The sequence below is a fragment of the Gordionus sp. m RMFG-2023 genome, chromosome 4 (assembly GCF_954871325.1).
Source record: "Gordionus sp. m RMFG-2023 chromosome 4, tfGorSpeb1-WG-v2, whole genome shotgun sequence".
Lineage (NCBI taxonomy): Eukaryota > Metazoa > Nematomorpha > Gordioida > Chordodea > Parachordodidae > Gordionus > Gordionus sp. m RMFG-2023.
In genome coordinates this window covers 18,039,799-18,065,138 of record NC_088778.1, presented here as the reverse complement: position 1 = coordinate 18,065,138, position 25,340 = coordinate 18,039,799, and the positions used below count along the sequence as shown (strand labels likewise).

Genomic DNA, 25,340 nt, shown 5'->3' with positions numbered 1-25,340 from the left:
ACCCCGGGTCTGGACCTTGGTCTGAACCCCGGGTCGGCCTGAGCACAAAATTTGGTCGTAAATTTTACGACCAAGCAAATTAACAACACTAATAAAATACACCTTCCAAACCCTGGAAAACTGATGTCATTGTTCTCTGAAAAATCGATGCAGATACACTTAACCCAAAAGGTAATCTACAAAATGCAAATAATCCTTTAGGCGTCGTTATTGTCATCAATTTACGAATTTCTTCTTTCAAAGGGAATTGTAAATAAGCTGATGAAAAGTCAACCTTTGAAAAATATTTGGCCCCTTTTAAATTTGCCAAAATTTCTTCAATTCGCGGCAATGGATATTTCACTTCCACAACCCATTTGTTAAGTGTTACTCTAAAATCTGCACATAATCTAAGTTTTCCGTTAGTTTTTAACAGGTACTAATGGAGTAGCCCATTCACTATATTCCACAGGAATAATAATACCATCATTAACCCATTTATCTAATTCTTCATTGATTTCCTTTTTCCACTCAAAAGGAACTCTACGACACCCTAAGAAAATAGGTGAAAATCCCTCTTTTAATTTTAAATCCACTTGATAATCATTTAGACATCCCAATATGTCCTCAAAAATTATACCATATTTTTCAACTAAAATAGGTATAGCATTTTTAACTCTATTAAATTCATTAATTTCATAATTAATTTTTTTATCATTATCAATTTCAATATTGATTTCAGATGGATTTGAATACATCATGGTTTTCTCATGATATTCGCCAATATTATTATTAACTATAGATTCTTTCATTTCACTCATTAATTTATTCATTTCTCTTTCTTTAAGTTTTTCTCTGACTTCATTAGCCATTATTTTTCTTTCGGCATTTTCTTTAGCCAATTCACTATCAATGATAAATAAATCCCAATAATTATTTCGAGGTCCCAATTTGGCAATCCAATCCCAACCCATAATTGTTTCAACATTTTTATTCACTATCCATAAATCCAAAATTATAGGAATATCATGGAAAATATCATCCCACTGAGTTCTACCTAAAACTTTGATTTCAGATCCATCAAATTGTTTTATACACATATTTTGTCTCTCAACAATACCATTCGGCCAATATTTATAAAAATTTTCACTAGACATTATTGAAATACTTGCCCCAGTATCAAATAACATTTCAACCATTTGTCCACCAAATTTTAAATTAATATGAGGACATGAACTCTGTTCTTTTGCTCCCTCAGTTATTAAATTTTTAGGCATTTTAATGAGTTGAATAACATTTATTTTAATCTCATTGTCAATATAATTAATATTCATACCTAAATTCATCACAGAATTTAAAAGTCTCTGAATTTCATTTTTGTTTTTATTTAAAATTTCCCCTGGATATATATCACTCATTTGATTGCAATAATCCTTTTTATTCAGATTATTGTTTAATTTAAAATTTTTTATTTCACCAAAATGACAATAAAAATTTCCAACATTACAACTCTTTTTATTCAAGTTAAATTTCAATGTATAATCCTCATTCCCATGATGATTATCTATTTTAATATATATATCCACAAAATTTTTAATAAAATTATATATATCACAAAATTTAATATTTTCAAAAATTAATTTATCTATTTTTATATGATTCTCTTTCAAATCATTTAGTCACTGTAATCCACTCACACTTTGAATACAATTGATAGCAATGTGTCCCATTTCTTCACATCGGAAACACATTCTGTCATGATCTGTATTGTTATTTTCCATTTTATCCACATTTTTAATAATAGGATTTTGTATATTTCTAACCACCGGTTGTAACACTACCGATGTTCTTTGCAGAAATCCACTTTTAAAATTGGCTTCTTTCACCATGCAATTTCTTTTTATATGTCCTACAAAACCACATCTATGACACACTATGTCATTTTTTTCACTTGGTTTTGCATTACCATTCTCATTTATTTTTCGGTCTCTTGAATAACAATTTTTACCGATATGTCCTCTTCTTCCACAGAGTTCACAACTTTCAATTATATTATTATTTTTAATTTTTAAGTTGGACACATCTTTGAACAAATTTTTCATATTTTCTTTCATTTCTCTAATTTCACATAAAATTAGAGATTCTTCCGTACTTTGTCTCAAAGTACTATTTTTATTATAATTTTTTACAATTTCAACAGGATTTTCAATTAAAACCTCTGAAATTTTTTTTTTAAATTCAATCACTATTGAATTTAATCTTTTATTGACATCCTCTGATATATTATTATTTTGAAAAAAATTAAATACTTCACCAGTATCTAATACTTCCTCGGATTTTTCTTCCGACATAATATTCTTTTTATCATTTAATTTTTTTAATTCTAACAAAATTAAATGTAAGCTATTTTGGATATCCTCAGAAATATCTGGAGATTTCACCAAAATTTCAGAAATTAAATTTTCAGTATTAGTATTTTTTATATCATTTTCTTTATTTTTAATAGATCTTCTTTTTATTTTCTTAATTGCATGTTTCATTGTAATCAAAGTTACATAAAACACAAAAAAAATTACTGCAGTAATGATATTATTAGTTACATCCACTTTATTAAACTTTGAATTAAATATTTTATTAAAATGATCCTTATAATTCTGCATTTTATCAAAATCAGGCTTACGATTAACAGTAACAAAAGAAAAAGCCATAATTTCATTAATTATCCAAAATTTAAAATTTTATCTATATTTTTCTAATTTTAATCCAAAAATCCTACTATTGCGTTGTGTAATTTAAAAATCAAATAAAAAAAATTTTCTTACTTTTAAATATCCAGAATCCACTATAATTTTGAGGAACCCGGTCCTAGAAAATATTTTTGTTGATTAATAACGTCTGAAATTTATTTTTATAAAACACTCTTGTTTTATTTTTTTCTCTAAATATTTCAATTTTTATATTTTTCTCAAACTTATTTTTTCCCTAATAAGTGTTAACGTATCTTGGTCAGTCGGTACCAATAAAATATTACTCATTTTTTTACTCAATTAACTTAATTTTCACACTATTAAGATTTATATAATTTCACTATATATATTTATATTTATTTATTATTTCTGGTATATCAGTTTATTCACAATAATTCAATCCAAATATCAACTTTTAGTACAAATAAAAATATATTTCACAATAATTTAATAAAAAAATTAATGGCGAATCAATTTTTTCTTTCTTCTAAATTATATCACTCCGCGATTAAAATCAACAAAAATCAATATTATTACTAACTAAATATATATTTATAATAATTGACATCTATCAATCATTTAAGAATAATAGTTTAAATATATATAAAATATATTATATATATATATAAAATATACATCAATAAAGATATAAAATAACTTGAAGTTCAGTAATGGGAAACCTATGGTCATGCTTTTTTTTCATATTTTCTTTTAAGCATATAATATCTGAGCAATCAGATCTATTGATTTGTATATGAGTTCTATTTCACTTCGAAATAATAACCCTAAGTTTATTGTCGATCCTTTTTGGGAAGAAAGAAATTCCACCGACTCTCGTTGTAGATTTACTGTGTAAAGCTCATCAATCATATCCAGGGTTGCCAGATCAAAATTTTCAAATTGCGAGAGAAATTTGGTATTATGCGGGAGAAATATGAAAATTGCGGTAGAAATATAAAAATTGCTAAAAAAAAATTTTTTGCGGGCCTTCGGCAGGGATTTTGAATTGACTTAATTATCCACCTATTATTTTAATAATTAGTTTATATAAATACAAAGTCGGTAACTATTTTCCCAAAATAAAATACGTCTTGATTTATTAGAATATATTAATTTATAAAAAAAACCAACGATCTTTTTTAAATGTAAAAGAATGTAAACAAGATAAAATTTTATTAAAAAAAACGAATTTAATTTTACAATTAAAAATATATTTTATGTGAATGTCCCGCAAAACGACCGCAATTGGAAATCTACCGTGTGTGTGTATAACATTATAGGGATAGACGCTTAATTATCACGTATCACGTTTAAATACATAATAAGGTACTCCAAAAATAAGAAATAATACAGATGTAACTACAGTTGCGCCAATTTTAATCACTTATCTTGTAGTGCAACATTCACAGTGATACTTACCATCACAATGTTGGTAGAATCTTTTTCTCATAATATTTAACGACACTAATATAAATGAAAACTATACTTGTAGAACAAAAATGAGCAAGGCTATCATCAATGTTTTAGAACCTAAATCCAGGAGGTCAATTCTTGACGATTTGAAAGATGGGCATACATATGCAATTCTAACAGATGCATCTAATAAGGAAAATATTATAATATTTTCCTTTATCCTTAGCTATTTCAACAAAATTAAAGTCGTTTCAATAAAACTATAAAATTTTTTCTCCTCAAATAGTGAAAAATCCGAAGACATAGCTAACCATATAATGGCAAATATAGCAGATTCGAGATTATCAATAAATTGCATGTTAGCTTTATGATCTGATAATGCCTCAGTGAATTTGGTAAAAACAGAGTGTATTTACAGAATTGAGTCAGCACAATGTTGGTTGGGAATGTTCCTAATACCCGCCATCTAAATTTTAAAATTTTATAAACCTTTAAAAATATATTTCTTAAATAAAGATTATAAAAGCTGTCCTAACATTTTGAAAAATGTTTTCTAATGGATGGCAGAGGTATATTTAGGAATGATTTTACATGTAGGAAATCTACTAAATGCTGTTAATGTGTAGTTGCAATCAGAAGAATCTTAACAAAGATTCACAAAATTATGCTGCAAATGTGTTCATCTTTACAGTTAAAAATTGACAATAAATTTTATGGCGCCATTGCTAAAACTTAATTATATTTTATTTGTGATTTAAATAATAGAACTAAATGTTTACCGTCGTTATTGAGATATTTATAAAATTCCTGGCATGACATATTATATATTTGTTTAACCATTAGCTCGGCCTCTAATGTTGTTAAAGCAATCCGATTTCTCTCATTTTTCCAGGCAGTCCTCATCAGGCTAAAAATGCGCTAGGATGAGGCATTAGAATGAGGTAAGGAGAAGATATACTCGGATATTTTTTCCAAGCATGAGGATTTATCGTTATTACGAAAAAATTCTACCTATTTCTCCTCTGCTTTTAGACCATCAAACTTTAAGTATTTTGGAGAATCATAAAAAATAAAGAGAATTACAATCTCCTCAAACAAGGCATCAATGTCTTTCAGTATTTTTAATTATTTATTAAATTATAAAAACCATCAATTGATGGTTTCTATTCCAAGGTCATAATATTTATACATTTGTAAATAGAATTATTAAAATCAAATTTTGATTATAAATATTCTAAAATTGTCTTAATAAAAATAATAATATTTTTAGCAATAGCGCCATAAAATTTATTATCAATTTTTAACTGTAGAGATGAACAGAGCTGTAGCATGATTTTGTGAATCTTTTTTAATAAAGAATATTCTGATTGCAACTGAATATTAACTGTATGAAATAGATTTCCTACATGTGAAACTAATCCCAAATATGCTTCTGCCATTTCCATATTTGAAAAAATTTTTCAAAATTTTAGGACAGCTTTTAAAATATTTATTTAAAAAGTACTTTTTTAAGTGTTTGTAAAATTTTAAAATTCTATCGATGGCAGGTTTAATGATAACCATCTGATAGGTACATATCGCAACAACTCACACCATTCCAAGTAAGACCACTTCACCAACTCTTTTAATTCATTAACTCTTTTCGTTGATGAAATAAATTCCTTAAAACATTTCATCACAATTATTTCGACATCTACAGATAGTACATATTGCCTTCTTGCAAGAATTATGTAGTATATGATACAGCCAATTAGTATTAATTCATTATTGTGCTGCCTCAATTCAGTAACTTTGGTTTTTGCCAAAATTTACAGAGGCATTATCAGCGCAGAAAGCTGACATGCAAATCATTGATAACCCTGAATCAGCTATATTTACCATTATGTGGCTAGCTACATCGTTGGATTTTTCACTATCCGAGGAAAAAATTTTAACAGTTTTATTGAAATGTTCTTATTCTTGTTGAAATAGCGAAGGACCGAGGGAAATGTTTTAATATTTCTCTTATTAGATGTATCTGTTAGAATTGCATATGGATGCCCATTTTTCAAATCGTCTAGAATTGACCTCTAGGATTCAGGTACTAAAACACTTGTAACTTGCTCATTTTTGTTCTGCCACAAGTAAGATTTGCACTTATATTGGAGTCGTTAACTATCATGAGAAAAAGATTCGACCTACATTGTGATGATATAGCTCTGTGAATGTTGAACTACATGATAGATGTATACGATTTCCGCAAATGTAGTTGTATTATTTATTATTTTTGAGAATATTTTTGCATTGTTTTCGATGTTGATATACTCCCCTGTACTGACTTATATGAATGAAATGATGTCGATCTATTATTGGATAAAAATAAAACAGGATAGAAAGCAATTTACAAACTAGACATGTTTTTTGAATAAATATTTAATAGTTATTTTAAAAATATAAAATAATCAATTAATGTTTCTCAAAATTATTATTTATATAATAAAAACGTTAAAATACTTTCAAAAAATGTGCGGGAGAAATTAAAAAATTGCGGTAGATTTTTGCGGGAGATTTCCAATGGCGGTAGTTTTGCGGAAGAGAGAGGTCTGCGTGTAAACTAATTATTCATTTTTTGTCTTGATGGGTATGACTGTCAGTCCCTCAACATATTAACAAAATGTCTATTTCAATAGAATTTACAGAAATAAAAGAGAATGAAGATAAAACAATTTTTTAAATAATTTTTCGGTTCCAATCCTGAACTTGAAATATATACTTTGCAGTGTTCTATATTTAGCGCGTTATTCCATAGCTATTTTTTTTAGGATCGATAGCTTTAGCATGTAAAAAGAGCTCGTTACTAAATAAATAGCAAAAATTATCATAATAATTTTATAATTAATTCTAAAATCATAATCTTTTTATTTTATTTATTTTAATTTACATTTTAAAATATGCATTGTAAATATATTTTTCAAAAAAATATAATTTTTAAATGTCGACAGTAGACATTGATAATGAATATAATTTTGGTACAGATAAAATAAAAAGATTATGATTTTAGAATTAATTATAAAATTTTTATTATAATTTTTGCTATTTATTTAGTAACGAGCTATTTTAAAAAAAAAGTAGCACGCTAAAGCTATTGATACTAAAAAAAATAGATATGGAATAACGCGCTAAATATAGAACACTGCAAATTATATATTTCAAGTTCAGGATTGGTACCGAGAAAAGATTTAAAAAATTGTTTTATCTTCATTCTCTTTTATTTCTGTAAATTCTATCCAACTAGACATTTTGTTAATATGTTGAGGGCCTGACAGTCATACCCATCATGACAAAAAATGAATAATTTCAATCTAAAGATATTTAAATTAGCTTTTATTTGATACCCATATCTATATTTTATAGTGATAAAAATATTCCTGACCTCCCAAGATCTAGACCCGCCTTCTATGAGTGATTATTATTATTAAATAAAAAAATATTTTTATTACCTTTTATTTGATACCCATCAAAAAAAAATATTTTTTACACCCCCCAGACCAAGTCATACCCATCAAGACCAAGAATGATGACTTTCAGTCAAACCATATTAAAATTAGCTTCTATTTGATACCCATATCAAAAAAATTATTTTTACACCCTCCCCTAAGATGAGGTCATCCCCATCCAGACCAAGAATAAAAACATTCAGTCAAACGATATTAAAATTAGCTTTATTTATTTTGATACCCATATCAAAAAAATTATTTTTACACCCCCCCCCCCACCAACCAAGTCATACCCATCAAGACCAAGAATGATGACTTTCAGTCAAACCATATTAAAATTAGCTTTTATTTGATACCCATATCAAAAAAAATTGTTTTACACCCTTCACCCCTACCCCCCAGACCAAGTCATACCCATCCAGACCAAGTCTTACCCATCCAGACCAAGAATAAAGACTTTCAGCCAATATTAAAATTAGCTTTTATTTGATACCCATATCGATATTTTGTGTTGATAAAAATATTTCTGACCCCCCCCCCCCCCCAAGGCCTAGACTCACCCATTATGGGGGAGAGATTGACCTCGAGTTGAATAGATCTTTTGATTAGCTATCGATTGACCCTATATTTCATAAGGCCAAAAAAACAACATTGAAAGTTAATGAATAACAATAAAATTAAAAAACGAAACGCGCGGAAAACACTTTTTAAAATAAGATTGTTCTATATCATGGTTCAAACGTGATAATGCCATATAGTTCTTTATCCTTTAAAAAATTGAAATTTTAAAGGGATCCCTTTAAATCCCGAGAAGATCCCGGATAGTTATGGTCCCTTTAAAAATTACGACATATGTATGATGAAAAAAAACGTAAATAATTGTTTAAAAAATGGACCTAAATTTATCAATTATTTTTAAAAATACAAAAGAATTATCAAAAATGAGAAGAAAAAATATAGTAAGAAAAATAAATTGAGAAAAGAAACAAATTAAGTAAAGAAATCGCAAAAAGTTAGAAATAAAATTGAAAAATTTATAATTTTTTTAAAAAATATTTTAAAAAAATACTATTTTCGTTTTTTGAATGGAAATTTTCCTTTTTTGATTGACACTTTTCCTTTCCTTTTGGGAATTTTCCTTTTTCGATTGACACTTTTCCTTTTTTGATTTAACCTTTTCCTTTTTTGTTTGACACTTTTCCTTTTTTGATCGGACTTTTTCCTTTCTTTTGGGGAATTTTCATTTTTTGATTGACACTTTTCCTTTTTTTGGACCTTTTCCTTTTATTCTTGATCCTTTTCCTTTTATGATTGAAACTTTTCCTTTTATAATTGAAACTTTTCCTTTTTTGATTGGGACTTTTCCTTTTTTAAATGGGAAACCCTGTAAGTTAAGAATGTAGCTAGAGCACCAAATATATATATACTGTCTGGAACTTCTTGCTTACTTTGGGCTTGCGAGCCTAGAAATTCACATCTTATGTTAGCTACACTATCAAAAGATTCTTCAATTATATTACCCTTGTTCAGAGAAACAAGAACTTAATAAATTAAAGAGTCCTTTACCTGAAGAATTAGTCATTTTAACTACTACAAAAAGCTTTTCTGTAATTTTTCCATTTTAAATGTACCACAACAAATTGTATTTTCATCATATATGCTTATATCCTGAGTGCTATCCATCTGGATGCTGAATCTTTTATTTCCTAATTGTAACGCTTTCTAAGCGTGAATAGAATTATATCAATAACTTTACCAAAGGTCGTGTTTGATAATAAGGTAATTAAATCCTCTTCCCTTTGAATGTAACTTGCCTGAGAGTAAGTTTTTCCTTCCTAAGTTTGCACCTTTGAATGACCTTCTTTAAATGGTAATTGTGGATTGTATCATAACTAGATAGGTGATCAGCTCTAGAAAATTTCTATGATTTAAATTTATATCTTCTTGATAAGGTTTCATTACAATCAGAACCTCTATATGGCATATTTTGATGCCCTAATAGTTTTACAATTTCAAATATATGTTTTATTACGAATATTATTTAAAATCTGCTTTGCTTTTCCAGCTATAAATTTATTATTAACTGAATCGTGTATGCTGTTGTCATTGAATACCTTAAGAAAGTATTCCACTGCTTGGATATGAACAGTTAAATTTCCATGAATTTCAACAACAGAATATATGTTGGTGCACCCTTTTGAAAATGAATTTAATTGAGCAGTGCTTTAATTTCTTGATTAAGCTGTGGTACTGTCTCTATAATACAACCGATGTATTTAATCTTGGATTGATGTTTCTGTAAAAAGGCAAGTTTTTGTAAATTTGACTTAGTTGAGATCTTTTTCTTTAAATTTGCTGCTTCTGTAGTATGTATTTGTAATGTTGATAAAGATGAAGGTATTTGTAATGTAGATAAAGATGAAGTTTCCTTTAATGTTATGGAAAGAATAGGAATGCTATTATCATTTGAAGGAAATGATATTGTAATATTTGGTAAAATTGTATTATCATGTAAAGGTAAAGAAAAATCTGGAGTCTCTGAGCATGTTAAATATGCTAATTTTTTTTAACTTTGTGGTTTGAGCATGATAAAAATCAGATGTTATATTAGAACATGAACCAAAACTTATGATGGGTGAAGATATATGTAGTAAACACAAAGATGGATGATTTTTTTACATGTGATTTAAGTGGACTTTTTATGGTATGAATGTCAGATGTTGTATTATCACCTTTTTTGGAGCATAAAAGAGAGTTTGAATAAGTTTCAAGAAATGAATGTTTTTCATAAGTTTGTAGTTGTTATATTGAAAAAAGACAACTTCTGCTGTTTTGGATTTTCACCAGCTATCTTAATTTCTTTACAAGATTTATCATGAAGTTTTTCGAATGTATTTCCTTTGTTTACTATATATTGTATGCATGATAATATAAAAGTAGCTATAAAGGTTATCTATGTATTCTTAATATTTAATGATCCTAGTTAGATAAAATCTTGATGTTATGTTTGAATGATAAGATCATTAATAATCAATATATTTTAAGTAAAGATTCTACTCTAGCCCAAAAAAATCGTTAAACATTAACATTGGATTATATTTGTGAAACAAATATGGCTCATTTTATTTGAGAGGTAAGGGGGGGAGGGGTATTATAAATTTTCTTGATACTTATACTTAGTTCTGGATTAGAATAGTTAATTTCATTTTAACTTAAGATAAATAAATATGAATGTTAAAGGAACTTCATTTTTTTATATTAAAAATCCATCTTATCTAATATAAATTATATATAAACATATATACTTATTATTAATATAATTATTTTTATGGAGTTTGGTTTTACTTGTATTGTTTATTATTTTCATTTCGGTCCATTTTCAATAAATGTTTATAATAATAATAATTTTGTGTTTTCTATATATAAATTATAAATATTAAATTAATTTTAATATTTACTTGCATCTATTTATTTTAAGACAATAAATAGTATTATTTTTAAATGAATGAATTAATTTTTTTATAGTGCTTATAATTCCACCAGATAATTAATTAAATTAATATTTAATAATTATTTAAATTTATAATATTTTTAAAAAAATTTGTATTAAAACTTATTTAGATTTTATGCCTATTTTATTAAAAAAAATTCTTTTTCGCTTTACTAATAAGGCCCCCAAATTTGTAAAATCTCGAAGCCCTGCGGGAGATTTTCCCAGTAGGTTACTGGCCAGTCTGCTCCTGGGAGCAACTATGATCTTGAAACATTTATATAGCTTATAAAAGAAAATTTATAAGGCGGGTTGAAACAAATCAATTACGAAATTTAAATTAACTAATTAATCCCTATATAATCGATAAGATGTTTCTCGCTGTTAGTATTTGTTATGGTGTGCCGCCATTTTTTGGTTTATTTCGTTATTTAATTTTGGCTATTAAACTGATTTAAGTACTTACTTCTACCAATGGAGCACTAAAAAATGATATATGTTCCATAATGCATCCAAAATTTCTCATGTCAAAATCTGACCTATATGGCGGTTAATCAAATCAAATATGAAATTTAAATTAAAAGTAATCACTAAATAATGACAAAAATAAAATGTTTGCCGCTTCTCTAGTTTTTGTTTTGGCGTGCCGATATATTTTTTGTTTATTTCGTTAATAACTTTATTTTTCTCAGCCTATAAAAGTGATTGAAGCATTAATGAACAACTAAAGAATGATATAAGACTCATCATTAGTGCTTCCAATAGACATTTAAGGGTGAAGTTGACCAAAGTTTTTATATTTACTTATAACTTTTTCCCCTAACTTCGCCCACTATAAGATTGAACCACTAAAAAATGGCTATTCATCGTCAATGCTTTCAATAGTTAGACCAACTTCATAGAGCTTTCAAAATATGACCTATTTTTATTTTTGATTTTCGCAAATAGCCAAAACTTTTTTATTTTGCTTATAACTCTCATTAATGTTTTATTCGGTTCTTGGATTGAAGATCAATTAGTATCAATTAACGGGCTACATAAAGGCTAGGTGTCAATAATTGATCCTTAAGTTGTTCCACCAGATTCAAAATTCACACTTTCCTTATTTTGTTGATAACCACATCCTTTTAATTTTTTTGAAATTCCGTTTGAAGAATACATAGGATCAATTAAGGCACTAAATATTGGCCTTAACTAAAAAATGATTGCTAAAATTTTAAATTTTGGTAAAATGCCAAAACTTTTATTTTACCTTAACTCAAGAACCGTTCATTCCGCTGGTATACGATTTGAAGATTTTGGAGGATCAATTAACTACACATTGGCATATATTTTGGTAATTGACCCTCACTTTCAATCAAGTAATTCCGTCATCTTAACGCTTTTAAAGATATAACTCAGTTACGGTTAGGGATATTCGGTTTGGAGAATATTAAAGCATAAATCGAATACTAAATAATTGCCAAGTTTTAGAAATTGAACTTTCCTATTTTTGGTTTTGGCAAAGTGCCAACACTATCTTATTTTGTTTATAACTCAGTAACGTTTTTTTCCGTTGTTGTCCGAATTGAAGATCAATTAACAGGCTATACAATGGCATAGATTTTGGTAATTGATTCCAAAATTTCACACTTTTCTTATTTTGCTTATAACTCACTAAGCTTTAATTCCGCCGATGTCATGTTTGAAGATCAATTATGACTCTAAATATTGGCATAGGTTTTGTTAAGTGATTCTCAGGTCGTTCCGCAAACTTCACGGACCTAGCTTTAGAGTATAGTTAATGCAGAATGCCTATTTATAAAAAATTTTATTGGATTTTTTAATATAAATTAAATTAAGAGTTTTATAATCAACTATTTCAATCATAGTTTTTGAATTTGTTCAGCAATTTGGAAAGCTGGACTCGATCCTTCATAAATGGTTTCAAAAAATATTTTATATTATTGAACAAGTTAACTAAATCAATAGTATGATAGCCCCTGTGTTGCTAATGGAGAGTAAAGTATATATCTAGTACTTTCATCTATGCATAATATTTTGAAGATATTTGTAAATCTTATTTATAAAATAAAGTCAATTCTTTATAAATATTTTAGCGAAGTATATATTTAGTAATTGAAACTATGCATATGCTAGTAATGAAATAAAATCATAAGTTTTTATTCTCTGTATAACTAAATGATTGAAATAAGTATGCTTGGCTTGTAAAGATAATTTATAAATACTGGTAGATAACCAGATCTTTCTCCTATTTGATAATATAGACATTTCCCTTTTATTTGATGATGGATGATTCAAAAATTTCCCACTTATTTAAGGAGGCATGCTTAAAATTGTACCTATATTTTATTGACAGGTATTTAAAATTGTACCTATATTATGTTGACAGGTATTTAAAAATTTCCTGTTTTTGATGTATCTTAGCATAAATTAATAATTTCTTTTTTAAAAACGATCGAGCGGCGGTGTATCGATCTAGAAGCCAGCATAAAAATCGGCGTTGGCGTCAAATACTTTTCTAACTTAAATTTTTAAATTGAAATTATAAATTTATTGAAAACACTTTTAAAATAAAATTAATGCAAATTTCGAATTAAATAACTATAATTAACGATTTTATTAAGTTATAATTATTATGTATAAATATTATTTTATATAGATTCATAGGACATATGATGATCTTTTAGAGTTCAGAGTGAGCTCAGTTATGGAAAATACACGCTAGCTGGGTGTGCTCGTAGCTGGAACACATAGAACCTTTCTAGCTAATATTACAAGTTTAGGAAGATCCAATGCTCTTTTCATTCAAAAATCTAAGATTTTTTTCTCGATATTATAAGGTGAAAATGAATAACCATCTTTTTCTAGACTAGTTAAATAGTGTAATTGTTCAAGTGTGATGAATTGATAAATGTTTGACTAATATGTTAAGATAATCGAATTATAAAACAACTTCTGGTTGGTTAATTCATCCGTGTAAGGCAACAGAAAGGTAGCGTGTTGACACAAAAATTGCATCTAAAATATTCATTTAATATGCTTATAGATTGATAACGAGAATCCAAAAGTGTTCCTAACACCTGAGTAAAAAAATAAAAAAAAACTAATTTATGAATTTTAAAATATTACCTGAAGATCGGTTATTGGAAATCTATGATCAAATTTATTAAGCATATTTGATTTAAGGGATGCGATTTAATGATTTAACTTTCCTAAGAAATAAAAAGGATAAATTTATATTATATCCTTTTAGGCGGATAAAAATACGTGTAGGCACATTTTTTTAAGGTTTAATGTTTTTCCTCATATGATTTTGATTTGAACTATCATCATCAAATCCTAAACCATCTTCTTAAATAGATCATTATCAACCAAATCTAAAATATCCAATGTAAATGATATCGATTAAAAGCATTTTCTATTTTCCATATTATATCTTCAAAATCCGCTGTTTTGAATCTTAAGACAACTATAATTTCTCACTTTTTTTAATGTATATCATCTACTTACTATCACTAGATTGATTAAGTAATCCATGCCCCAAACATAAATGATTCATATTCTCCTAGACGAACACTTTTCTTTACATTGGATCTTGCATCCGTAACCATTTGAATTTTTTTTAGACTCTAAACTAAATTCATTTTCAACTTTGTCTATCACGGAAAGAATAGTTCCGGCGGTATGTTTCAAGTGATATATGCGTAGCTAATGTATAATGCGATATTAAAATTATTTTCTATTTTATAAAATGTAAAGGTAATATAATTCGCCGTCTATATTTGTCAGTTCACATACCAAAAAATAAAATCGCATTTTATAATAATTTAAAATATATTTAATATTATTTTTAAAAATAAATAAAAATATATTATTTCTAATAAAAAATATGTATCACGCAGCCGAATTTTTCCATCGGCGACGTTTTTGGCGGCATGGTCAAAAATTAACGAGGGTGGCGTATTGGAGCGGCGGCGCACAGATCTACAAGTTATACATTTAGCTATGGCTACCCTAGAGTCCATAAATGGAACCATAAAAAAATAAGGATTTATTTTCAATTTTTAAAATCATTATCAAAATTCAATAAACTTTAAAAAACATTTCTTGACCAGAATATATACATAATAATTGACCCACGTTTCTAAATAAAAACATCTATTAAAGGATATTACTTCAGAAATCCGATAAAATGTTTAACAGAAGAATATATAAATATAAAATTAATAATTTCACTTTATCTGAAGATGAAACAAAAAGTAAATCAAAAAATTTCTTTATCAAGTCGAAAAAAATTATAGCCATGATAATAATAGCATACTTGAAATAAGTAAATATTTGATGAAGCCTCTTTCCAAAAATACAAATCCCCTCGAATGGTGGAAATTACACTAAAATATACATCCTATATATCAAAAATTGTCAAAGATTATCTGGCAATTCCAGTAACCTCGACTAGCTCTGAAAGAATGTTTTCATAGGGGCGTTATGTTATAACTGATCAACGTTGTTTACTAGATAAACTTACTGTGCAAGCATGCCTATACCTAAAGAGTTGGATGCGCATAGAGAATCTCAAAAATATATAATTTTTTATATAATATTAATAATTTTTTGCACTGTTTTTTTCTTATAATAAAAGTTTGAAAATCATACTGTTTATTTTTTATTTGATTGGCTTAGTATTGATTTGTTGAAAAATTATTGATTGAATCAAAATTTCTTAATTATTATTTAAAAGGGAATCAAGAAAAATATCTAGGTAGTCTAAAACAATATTGCTTCAGTTTTTTCCATGTATATATATTTATTTAAAAATTTTAATATTGGTTCCCAACCCAAATCGTATTTAAATCTCTTTGAATCAAAGGGTTATTACTTCTCTATATTAATTCCGTTATCCAAACATTTTTATACATATACAGGGTTTTCGTTGTTTTCGAACAAAATATGTAACATTACACCATAGATAAAAATGCCAATACTTTTATTTTTACCATTCTTTTTAAACAAAGTCCACTACGAAGAGAGCATTTTCTATATAATTTAATTTTTATTTTTTTTACAGAGAATATCTACTTTATATTTTTACCTAAATGAATTTACCTTATATTTTTTAAAAAGAAATAAAAAAATTTTTTAGAAAAATTAAAAATCAATCATTAGGTCATACTAAACACTTAAGAGGTTACTTATAGGTATAAAAATAATTATTTAACGTGTCATAACATGTTAGTACATATTATATATATATTGTATAATAATTTATAAAGTAATAATACATAATTTGACAAAGGCGTTTAAGATATTTTTTTTGGATAATGAAGATTTAAAATTACTTCAAATGTATGGAAATTTTTTTTATAAAATATTAAAACTAAAATAAATCAATAGAAATATTAAGACCTTAAGTGAATAGCGCCATCAAAATTTATAATGACTCCGGGAGATATTTATGAGAAAATGTTTATTTAGTTATTAGAATTTTTACTAAATTACTTTGGAAAAAAATATATTACAGTTATCCATACAATAATCGAATATTATATTATAAAAATAAATCAAAATATTGTTCTAAAAAAAGTAGTTTTATTATAACGTTAACGAGTATTAAAACGTCCTTTTTATAGAATAATGTAATTTTTTTTTAAATACTCGTTTTAAAATGGAATTTGTTGATATAAAAATATTGTTGCTCATAATGTATGTTTCTGTCGGTTTCACGGTTCGGTTTTTAAAAATCAGCTCCAAATCAAATCGGCGCTTCAATAATTACAATATAAAATACAAAAATAAATATTAAATATTTCCAACCTCCTAATTTTTTTAAAATTCTTGTAATTATTTAAACTTATTCTATAATAGTGATAATCAATCAGGCAAATAAGAAAGAATAGGAAGGAAATATAAGATTTATATTTTTTGGGCAACAGATCGAGCCAATATTTTATTGATAATCACCGGCCAACCCAGCAAGTAAACAGAAAAACCATTTGAAAATTTATAAAGCATTGATTTTATTTATATTAAATAGTTAGATGTAGTAAGAAGTGAGCAAAACTAGTTATACAATCAATTTATATTTAAAAAAAGGTTGTTTAGAATTATTATATTAAATATAATTATTTTAAATAATATTGCGTCATAATATTAAGCATATTCAATCTTCAACAAATTCATTACCACTCAGCTTCCCCTAAGGCCCTTTGAAATACGTAATCTTTGCCATTAACATTCATTATGCCATCCTTAAAATAAAACTTCCATTTGTTGCGACTTCTAGTTATCTAAATAAAATAATAGTATTATATGTCATTAATATCATTCAGTACCTACCTTTTCGAATTGGCATACAATTACATTTTCTGTATCGAATAAATTTGTAGGATCCTCTTCGCTAACATCATCTTCAGAGTTAAGAGGTTCCTTAAAAAGCACAAAAATATATTGAGGAAATAGATAAATTTTATTTTCAAAATAAATATCTGCTCAAAATGGCAGACCTTGTCCCTTGTAATGTGAAACTTTTTTAAAATTAACAGATTATAAAAGTAAATTGACAGAATTTTGAAAGCGCATAATATTTGTTTTAAAAATATTTGCTACAGATTGTTTAGAAAAGATTTATATATTAGAGGTCTGCAAAAGTAGGCGATGCCTGTAAACAATCAGGTTTCCTGCTGGACCAGGCGCCCAGCAAAATTTAGAAAAATTTGGCCATAGTCTTGTCAAAAATTTTATTTTCTAAGCCGGTCCAAAATATTTATTAATTTTTAAGCACCTGGTGAAAATTTTTAAAATTTATTTTAAGCCTTCCAAAATTTTTAAATAAGAGTACAAATGAAAAGTATTTATATAGTTAAATAAAATAAAAATTACTAATTGCTTTTTCCTAATCCCAGCAAAATAGTATTTAATATTTTTTTTAATTAAAGAAGTAAAAACATTATTTTCTATTTTATTAGAATATTTCTTAAGCCCGAGCACAAATTTTTCGATTTTTAAATATTTTTGACTAATTTCAACCTTGAACCGACTTGCATGGTTCTAGCCATGCCACATTATAAAGTGTTCTTTTGTGGGCCGAGCTTTATGTTATAATAATTTTTTTTGTACCAGATCGGGCCTAGATCGTATTCATTTTAAAAATAAAGTTATTATTATATAAACAAATAGTTATACCTGAATAAGATCTATTTCAATTTTTTTAAAGTTTTACAAATAATAAAACATTATGCATTGGTACACTATGCATAAATAGGCTAATATTCTATATCATAAATAGGCTAATATTCTATATATTTGGGAAAAATTCTAAGAAAACATTATTTGTTTTTTTCTAAAATTATATTTAATTTATCGACTATTATATACTAGCTGAAAACCTGTAAAGAATGACGGGGACACATTTATCCTTTATTTGATTATGGATGTCAGAAATCAACTTATCTTATATGAGTTGTAAATAAGGTCTATAAAAATAATAATTAGGTCAACACGGTTATCCAATACACTTGCCCGTTACAAGCCTGGGCAGGGTCTTTAAAAGAAAATTTTTAAGACCTGGCCTGGTTATATTAAAAAAAATTAGAATATGAGTCAGCTTGTGTACCCTGCCCGGACTTAGGACCTGGCCTGCAGGTCTCTAAAATATATTTAAAAAAATTAGAATATGAGTCAGCTTGTGTACCCGGCCCAGACTTAAGACCTGGCCTGCAGGTCTCTAAAATATATTAAACATACATATGTATTGCCCTACAAAACCTTCATCAAGCAAGATTTAATTATTATAATAATTACAAATGTATTAAAATGCATTTAAAAATAATTTTATATTATGTAGACAGGGTTTCGAACCGTTTAGTATAACGGTTCGGTTCGTTCCGGTTTTTAGTTTAAAATTTTATAAAGGTTTTGTTCCATTTCGGTTTTTTAAAAAAATAATCATATCGGTTCGGTTCGGTTTATAATTTATAACGGTTCTTTTCGGTTTGTTCCGGTTTTTATAAATTTAATTTAAAAAAAAATTAATCATTAACCATGTATATATTAATTTTAGAGAAAAATCTTTTTATAATTTCTTATTTAATTTAACCATGAATGATATTCTAATAGATATTTTTATTAAACTTAGTAAATATAAATTAGACAAATCAATTCTTTTTATTTCATAAATAAGATAAACACAAACATGCGCAAATACAATGAGGAATAAAATAACACATAAATATAATGAAATTTATATTATTTATTTTTAAAAAGAGAATTGGAACGGATAACTAAAATATTTTCTAATATTTCAGGATTTAATTTAGTTCTTTGCGCAGAGAGTATAAACTTAAGGCTAGAAAATGCTCTTTCTACGGATACCTGCGTAGCTGGAACTGCTAGCACAACCATAGCTAACTTATAAAGTTCTGGCATACTATTCTTTACATTTTCCCAATAATTCAAAAGATTTGCATCTTTTTCTAATCTCTCTATATTATCAAATGACCGAATTATATACTCTATTTCTACACATTTATTATAATTTTCTATGCCCTGAGAACTATTCTTATTAAGGCTTTCATGCGACATTAATAAATCTTCAAAATCATCATCTAAGTTATCTTTCGAATGTGAACACGTAGGAATAGTATCTAGATTTTCAATATTCTGATTATTTAAATTTTGGATTAAGTTCCAAGTTTTATAAAGATGTTTTTTGGCGATATCTTTTTCTTCAAATGATCAAAATACATTATAACTTGGGTCGAGATATATAGCTGAGCAAAAAACTTCATTTTTCAAATTAATCTCTCGTGCTTTGATTGTACAAACTAAAAGTTTGGCAAATGAAGTGTCTATTTTGCTAGTTTGCATGATACATTTGATCCATGCTGCATAAAAATCGCCCATGGTCATTTGTTCACTTTGTATATATTGTCAAAATATAAGATGGATATTAAGCTTTTAATATATCACTAATTATTTTCCATTCATTCTCTGACAAACATTTTTCACGATCATTACTTTGGGCCGATATTTCTTGGCAAAAGTTTTTTAACTCTAATAATCTTTCCAACATTAAATAGATTGAATTCCATCTTGTGCAACAATCTATTAGTGGCTTTTTTAAATTTAATTTGGACAAAATAGACATTGTAGTCTGATTTCTTATTTTTTTGCAAATGTTTCTTGCTTTATTAATAATAACAATTTCATTTGAATTTTTTATGCAATCATTAATTGCTAATTGAAATGTGTGGGAGGCACATCTAATGCCCATTAACATGGATCTCGTATGAGGTACAAGATTAATACTTTCAATATTAAAAAAAGGTTCTTCATTTTCATTAACAATTATATCATCATTGTTATTTAAATTATCATTATCTAAATAATCATTAAGGATATCATCTTCATCATCTTCTTCATCATGATGTATTAACAGCTTGATTAATTTAATCATGTTAGCTGCATTGTCTGTGGTTATCGTATATATTTGATCAATTCTTATTTCATGTTCGTTTAGAACATCTAGAATAATTTTTTTTAGATATTCTGATGTATGTCTTTCTTTTATCTCTTTCATGCATAACGTTCTTAATTTTATTTCTCCATTATCTATAAATTGAATATTGATCCCCAGTATGGACCTATCATATCGAGTTGCAATATCTAATTTTAACGATATAAGTTTTTGGTATATTTCTTTTTTTTAATTTTGCGAAAAATCAAATGCCATTTTTTTAATATTATTGCGTATATTTTCAGAATTGATGGTTAAATTACCACCCAATCCTACAATTATCGGATCTATAATATTTCTAAATGCTTTGTCATCAATTGATTTTATTGGTCTCCCATGAACTGTGATTAACTCAGTGCAGGAGCGGATTAAAGTGTCTTTATTAATATTAATTTGTATTGTATTAGTTTTGGTAAAAGCATTTTGAATTGTATTATGATTATTTGCATTTTTTGTTATTGTTTTTTTAATAGTCAAATTATCTTCTTTTTTTTTAATAATTTGAATTCCTTATCGTGGAATCTTTCTATATGTCGTTCAAGATTTGCTGCATGGTCCCCGGTTAAAACTTTACCACAGTTTTCTAGTTTACAAGTAGATTGATTTTTTACAATATCTAATTTAAAATATGATCGCACAGGATTTGACTTTTCCCGAACCATTTAATAGATACTAATATGCTATATGATGATGAATAGATCAGAATCTTTTATTATAAAAATAGAATAAATAAATTTCTTAATAGAATCAGTATAATTTTTTATTTATCTTATCTGACAAGATCTCCCCCAAAAACGTGAATTATATGCAGGCCTACCCTTCATATAATTATGCCGATTTTTTCCTCAAAGATACTAACAACAAACCTTGTACACAGATGAAACTAAATAAGTGAATGGAGCTTACTAATACCATTTTAATAAATAATTTGATTTAATAGAGAAAAGAAAGAAGCAAAAAGATAAGATATAAAATAAGAAGAAAAGAAATAGAAAAGCTGTTTAAAATTCCAAAAACAACTGTCTTTTATTAAAAAATTAAAGTTAATTAAATTAAAACTTTAATGGATACTTTATCATTTTATAATTATCCAATTGAATTTCATGTGTTTAAATTTTATTTGGTACTATAAGATTTAGAAGGTTAATCAGTAAGTAGTTATTATTTCAAGAAATTATCCACTAAAGTGTAAATGGAAATAAATAAATAAATTAACCATAAAATACAGGAATATTAATTAACAATCATATGTTTTTTTTTAATTTCAGAATTCTAATATTCATTTAAGTCATTATAAATTATTCATTATGAAAATATTAATTAATAAGAAATTAATATAAAACAGTATTTTATTAAAAGTAATCAGTACCTGATTTTCTTTAGATGTTAGTTAGAATTATGATTTTTCCCAAATTATTAGCAAGTATTAATAACTAATATACATATATATATATATAAGAATAAACTTGTTAATTTAAAGAATAGTCTTGTTTGATTTTAAGATTCTTATCTAATTAACTGGTAATTCGCCTAATCTCTATTAAATTGAGTATTTATTAAAGTAAAAAGAAAAATAAATAAACATGGTGGTATTAATTGACATGTAAAAAAAATTCAGTTTGAAAAGAAATAAAGAGTTTAAAAATTTCCCCAAAGAAAATTCAAATTTCAAATTTAGGTTAATAATGTTTAAATTTAATTATTTTTTAAAACCGTTTTGAACCGGTTTAAAATATTTATAACGGTTCGGTTCGCTCTTTTTATAGTTTCTTTATAACGGTTCGGTTACGGTTCAGAAAATTATAACTGTTCATTCCGGTTTGGCGGTTCGGTTCGAAACCCTGTATGTAGATAAAGTTATTATGTATATTTACATTAGTAGTCTGCAATACCAGGCCCAAGACCATACACCTGAGAATTTTTTGGACCAGGCTGTACAAAGAAATGAAGTGGCCAGGCCAGGCTTTTTTATATATATATTTGATGAATAAAGTAATGTTTTTAATTTAACCACTCTCCAAGATCATAAATAATTATCAACAACATATATTTTGGTTTAGGCCTTATATTTAAAAAAAATTTAAAAATTGGGCTAGACCAGACAACTTTAGTAAAAAAAAATTAAAACTGGTCTAGGCTGAGAAAATTAGCTGGGTTGGGAATTAACAATTCTCACTGGGACGGGCATGAGAATATTGACATTTTCTAACCACTTGATTCACATCTTTCTTTCTTTCTTTCATCACACTTCATAAAATAGATTAATTTATGATTCATCTTAAGAAAAATTACAATCTTCTAAATAATTTAAGCTTAGTTGTGAGCACATATTAGGGTTGGCATGTCGGTCAATTGACTGGTAAAATACTCTAAAATATTATTAGAGAATAAATATTTTGATAAATTAACTAGTATGCATTAAAAGCATGTTTATCAATCTTATTAAGTTATAATTTATTTTAAAATATATTTGCATCATAAATAATCCAAAACAAAAGAATTTTTTTTGTTACTAAAATAAATAAATACAATAATTTAGCTAAGTCATGGTTTATTATGAATTTAAATTTATTTAATATTATCGCCCAGTATAAATTATATTAATTCTCATTTATTTTACTTCCACTTGCTACATTTGAATATAAAAATTAATTTTCTTTTTATTTGTTCAGGTCAGATTTACAAAATAATTTATTCAATTCTGGTAAAATGTTATATATTTTATTATATTATATATTATATTATAATATTAAGCCAAATTATTGAAATAATAAGCGATAATTATAAAATAATTAAGTTTGATTAACTTTACAATAATCAAAATCTTTTTTAATTAAATTTTCATATATTAGGGATTATGGTCAAACCAAAGCATCAAGTTTAGAAACATTTTAAAGAAGTACGAGATGGAAAATCAGTTGAAGCGGTATGAAGGTTTTGCAAGATGTCCTATATTACCCACGTTGATAGAATGGTCAAGCATTTATTAAGCAGCTGTACTATGTGCCCTGCCATAATTAAGAAAATTTTTTATTCAAATTCCAAAATTTCAACCTCTATAAAAAATCCCATAAATGAAGTCTGTAATACTTTTAGCTCTGATGAAGAAAATGGTGAAATTATCGAGAATGATTATCAAATTGCCAATATTTTGTCTTGTGGCTCAAGAAAATTTGATTCCATTATCTCCAATCAATCTACAAACAAGGCGATTAAATGTAAATCTCAATCTTGTATAACCGGTTTTATAGATAGAATTAATCCCAAAGAAAAAAATGAGCTAGATCAATTGTTTGCAAAGGCTGTATATGCGAGCAATTTACCTTTCCACATCACTGAATATCCCTACATCCAAGAATTCTTTAAAAAATTACATCCTATTTACACTTTACCCAGGCGAAGGCAGCTGGCTGGTTATCTTTTAGACAAAGCGTCAGGAGATATGGAGGCGAGAGTTGCAGATATAATAGATAAATCTCCTCACTTATCAATTGTATCAGATGGCTGGAGCAACATCAGAAAGGAGAGTATTATTAATTTTATGGTGATGACGCCTGTTCCAGTATTCTACAAATTTTTAAATACTGAGGAAAATCGTCATACGGCAGATTATATTTCCCAGGAATTTAAAAATATAATTCATGAATTGAATCCGGTAAAAGTATATTCTTTAGTTACTGATATTGCCGCTAACATGAAAGCAGTCTGGAGAATTCTAAAATCTGAATCTATTTATAATCATATACAATGTTATGGTTGTGCAGCGCATACTTTGCAGTTATTCTTTCACGATTGAACTACTTCAGTTATCATATTTCAATAATTAAAAAAATTGTTAAATTTTTCAAGAATAAACACATACCAGCTGCAGTATTTTCCTGTAATAGGAATCAACATGGTATACCATCTACATTAAGTACACTTAGCCAAACAAGATGGGGATCGTCAATAAAATTTATGGAGCGAATACAAATATGTAAGAAAGCACTTAAAGCATCAGTTGTTGACGGGCGCGTACGCAGGAATTTGGTCTGGAGGGGGGGATAATAAAATTTTTTAAGAAATATTATTGTTTTTTAAAAATATCAAGCATAAATTTATTAGGACTAATAACTATTTCTAATATACAATTTTAAATTAATGTGAATTATAAAAAAATTATATGTAAAGAATCACTTAAATGACCCAAAATAGAAATTTGAATTTTTTAAGCCTTTACACAAAAAGTTTCTTAGGAATAATTGCATTTTGTATGCTATACATTTACAATGTAAAATCCAATCTTCGAAGTGATTGAGCTAATTTTTCAATTATCTCATCTTTGCTTGTCGTCAAATGCCTATGAATATTCAAAAGATCCAAACTTTCAATCTACTTTCAGATGTTGTACATCTTGGTATGTTTTTCAGAGACCTGCAGGCCCCGCCCCTGGCCGGACAGTATTTTAATTTTTTTAAATATACCCGGGCCGGGCCCGAAATTTTTTAAAAAACACCCAGGCCGGGCCTGAATTATTTAAAAAAACACCCAGGCCGGGCCTGAATTATTTAAAAAAACACCCAATCCAGGCTGTATTTTGTAAAATAGCCTATATTTAAAATCGTTATTATTAGCTATAAAAATCATAAAATAAATATAATTTATTTTAAAAAAATCCGGGTCGGGTCTGAAAATTTTATTTAAAAAAAAACCCGGGCTGGGCCTGAAAATTTTTTTAA

General features: G+C 26.7%; 1 protein-coding gene across 2 annotated transcripts in view; it reads right to left on the bottom strand.

Moving 5' to 3' along the window:
* Positions 1-16,598: 16,598 nt before the first annotated feature.
* The window catches only part of LOC135929121 (TFIIA-alpha and beta-like factor), a 47,390-nt gene continuing 38,648 nt past the window's right edge, over positions 16,599-25,340 (bottom strand). Inside the window, exons 8-9 of one of the 2 annotated variants that reach the window (XM_065465635.1) lie at positions 17,441-17,534; positions 16,599-17,395 (exon numbers count right to left, since the gene is read on the bottom strand). In XM_065465635.1, coding sequence (XP_065321707.1) covers positions 17,388-17,395; positions 17,441-17,534 — 102 coding nt within the window. In that variant the 3' untranslated portion in view covers positions 16,599-17,387. The remainder of the gene's footprint in view (positions 17,396-17,440; positions 17,535-25,340) is intronic. The other variant, XM_065465634.1, reaches the window with a different exon arrangement.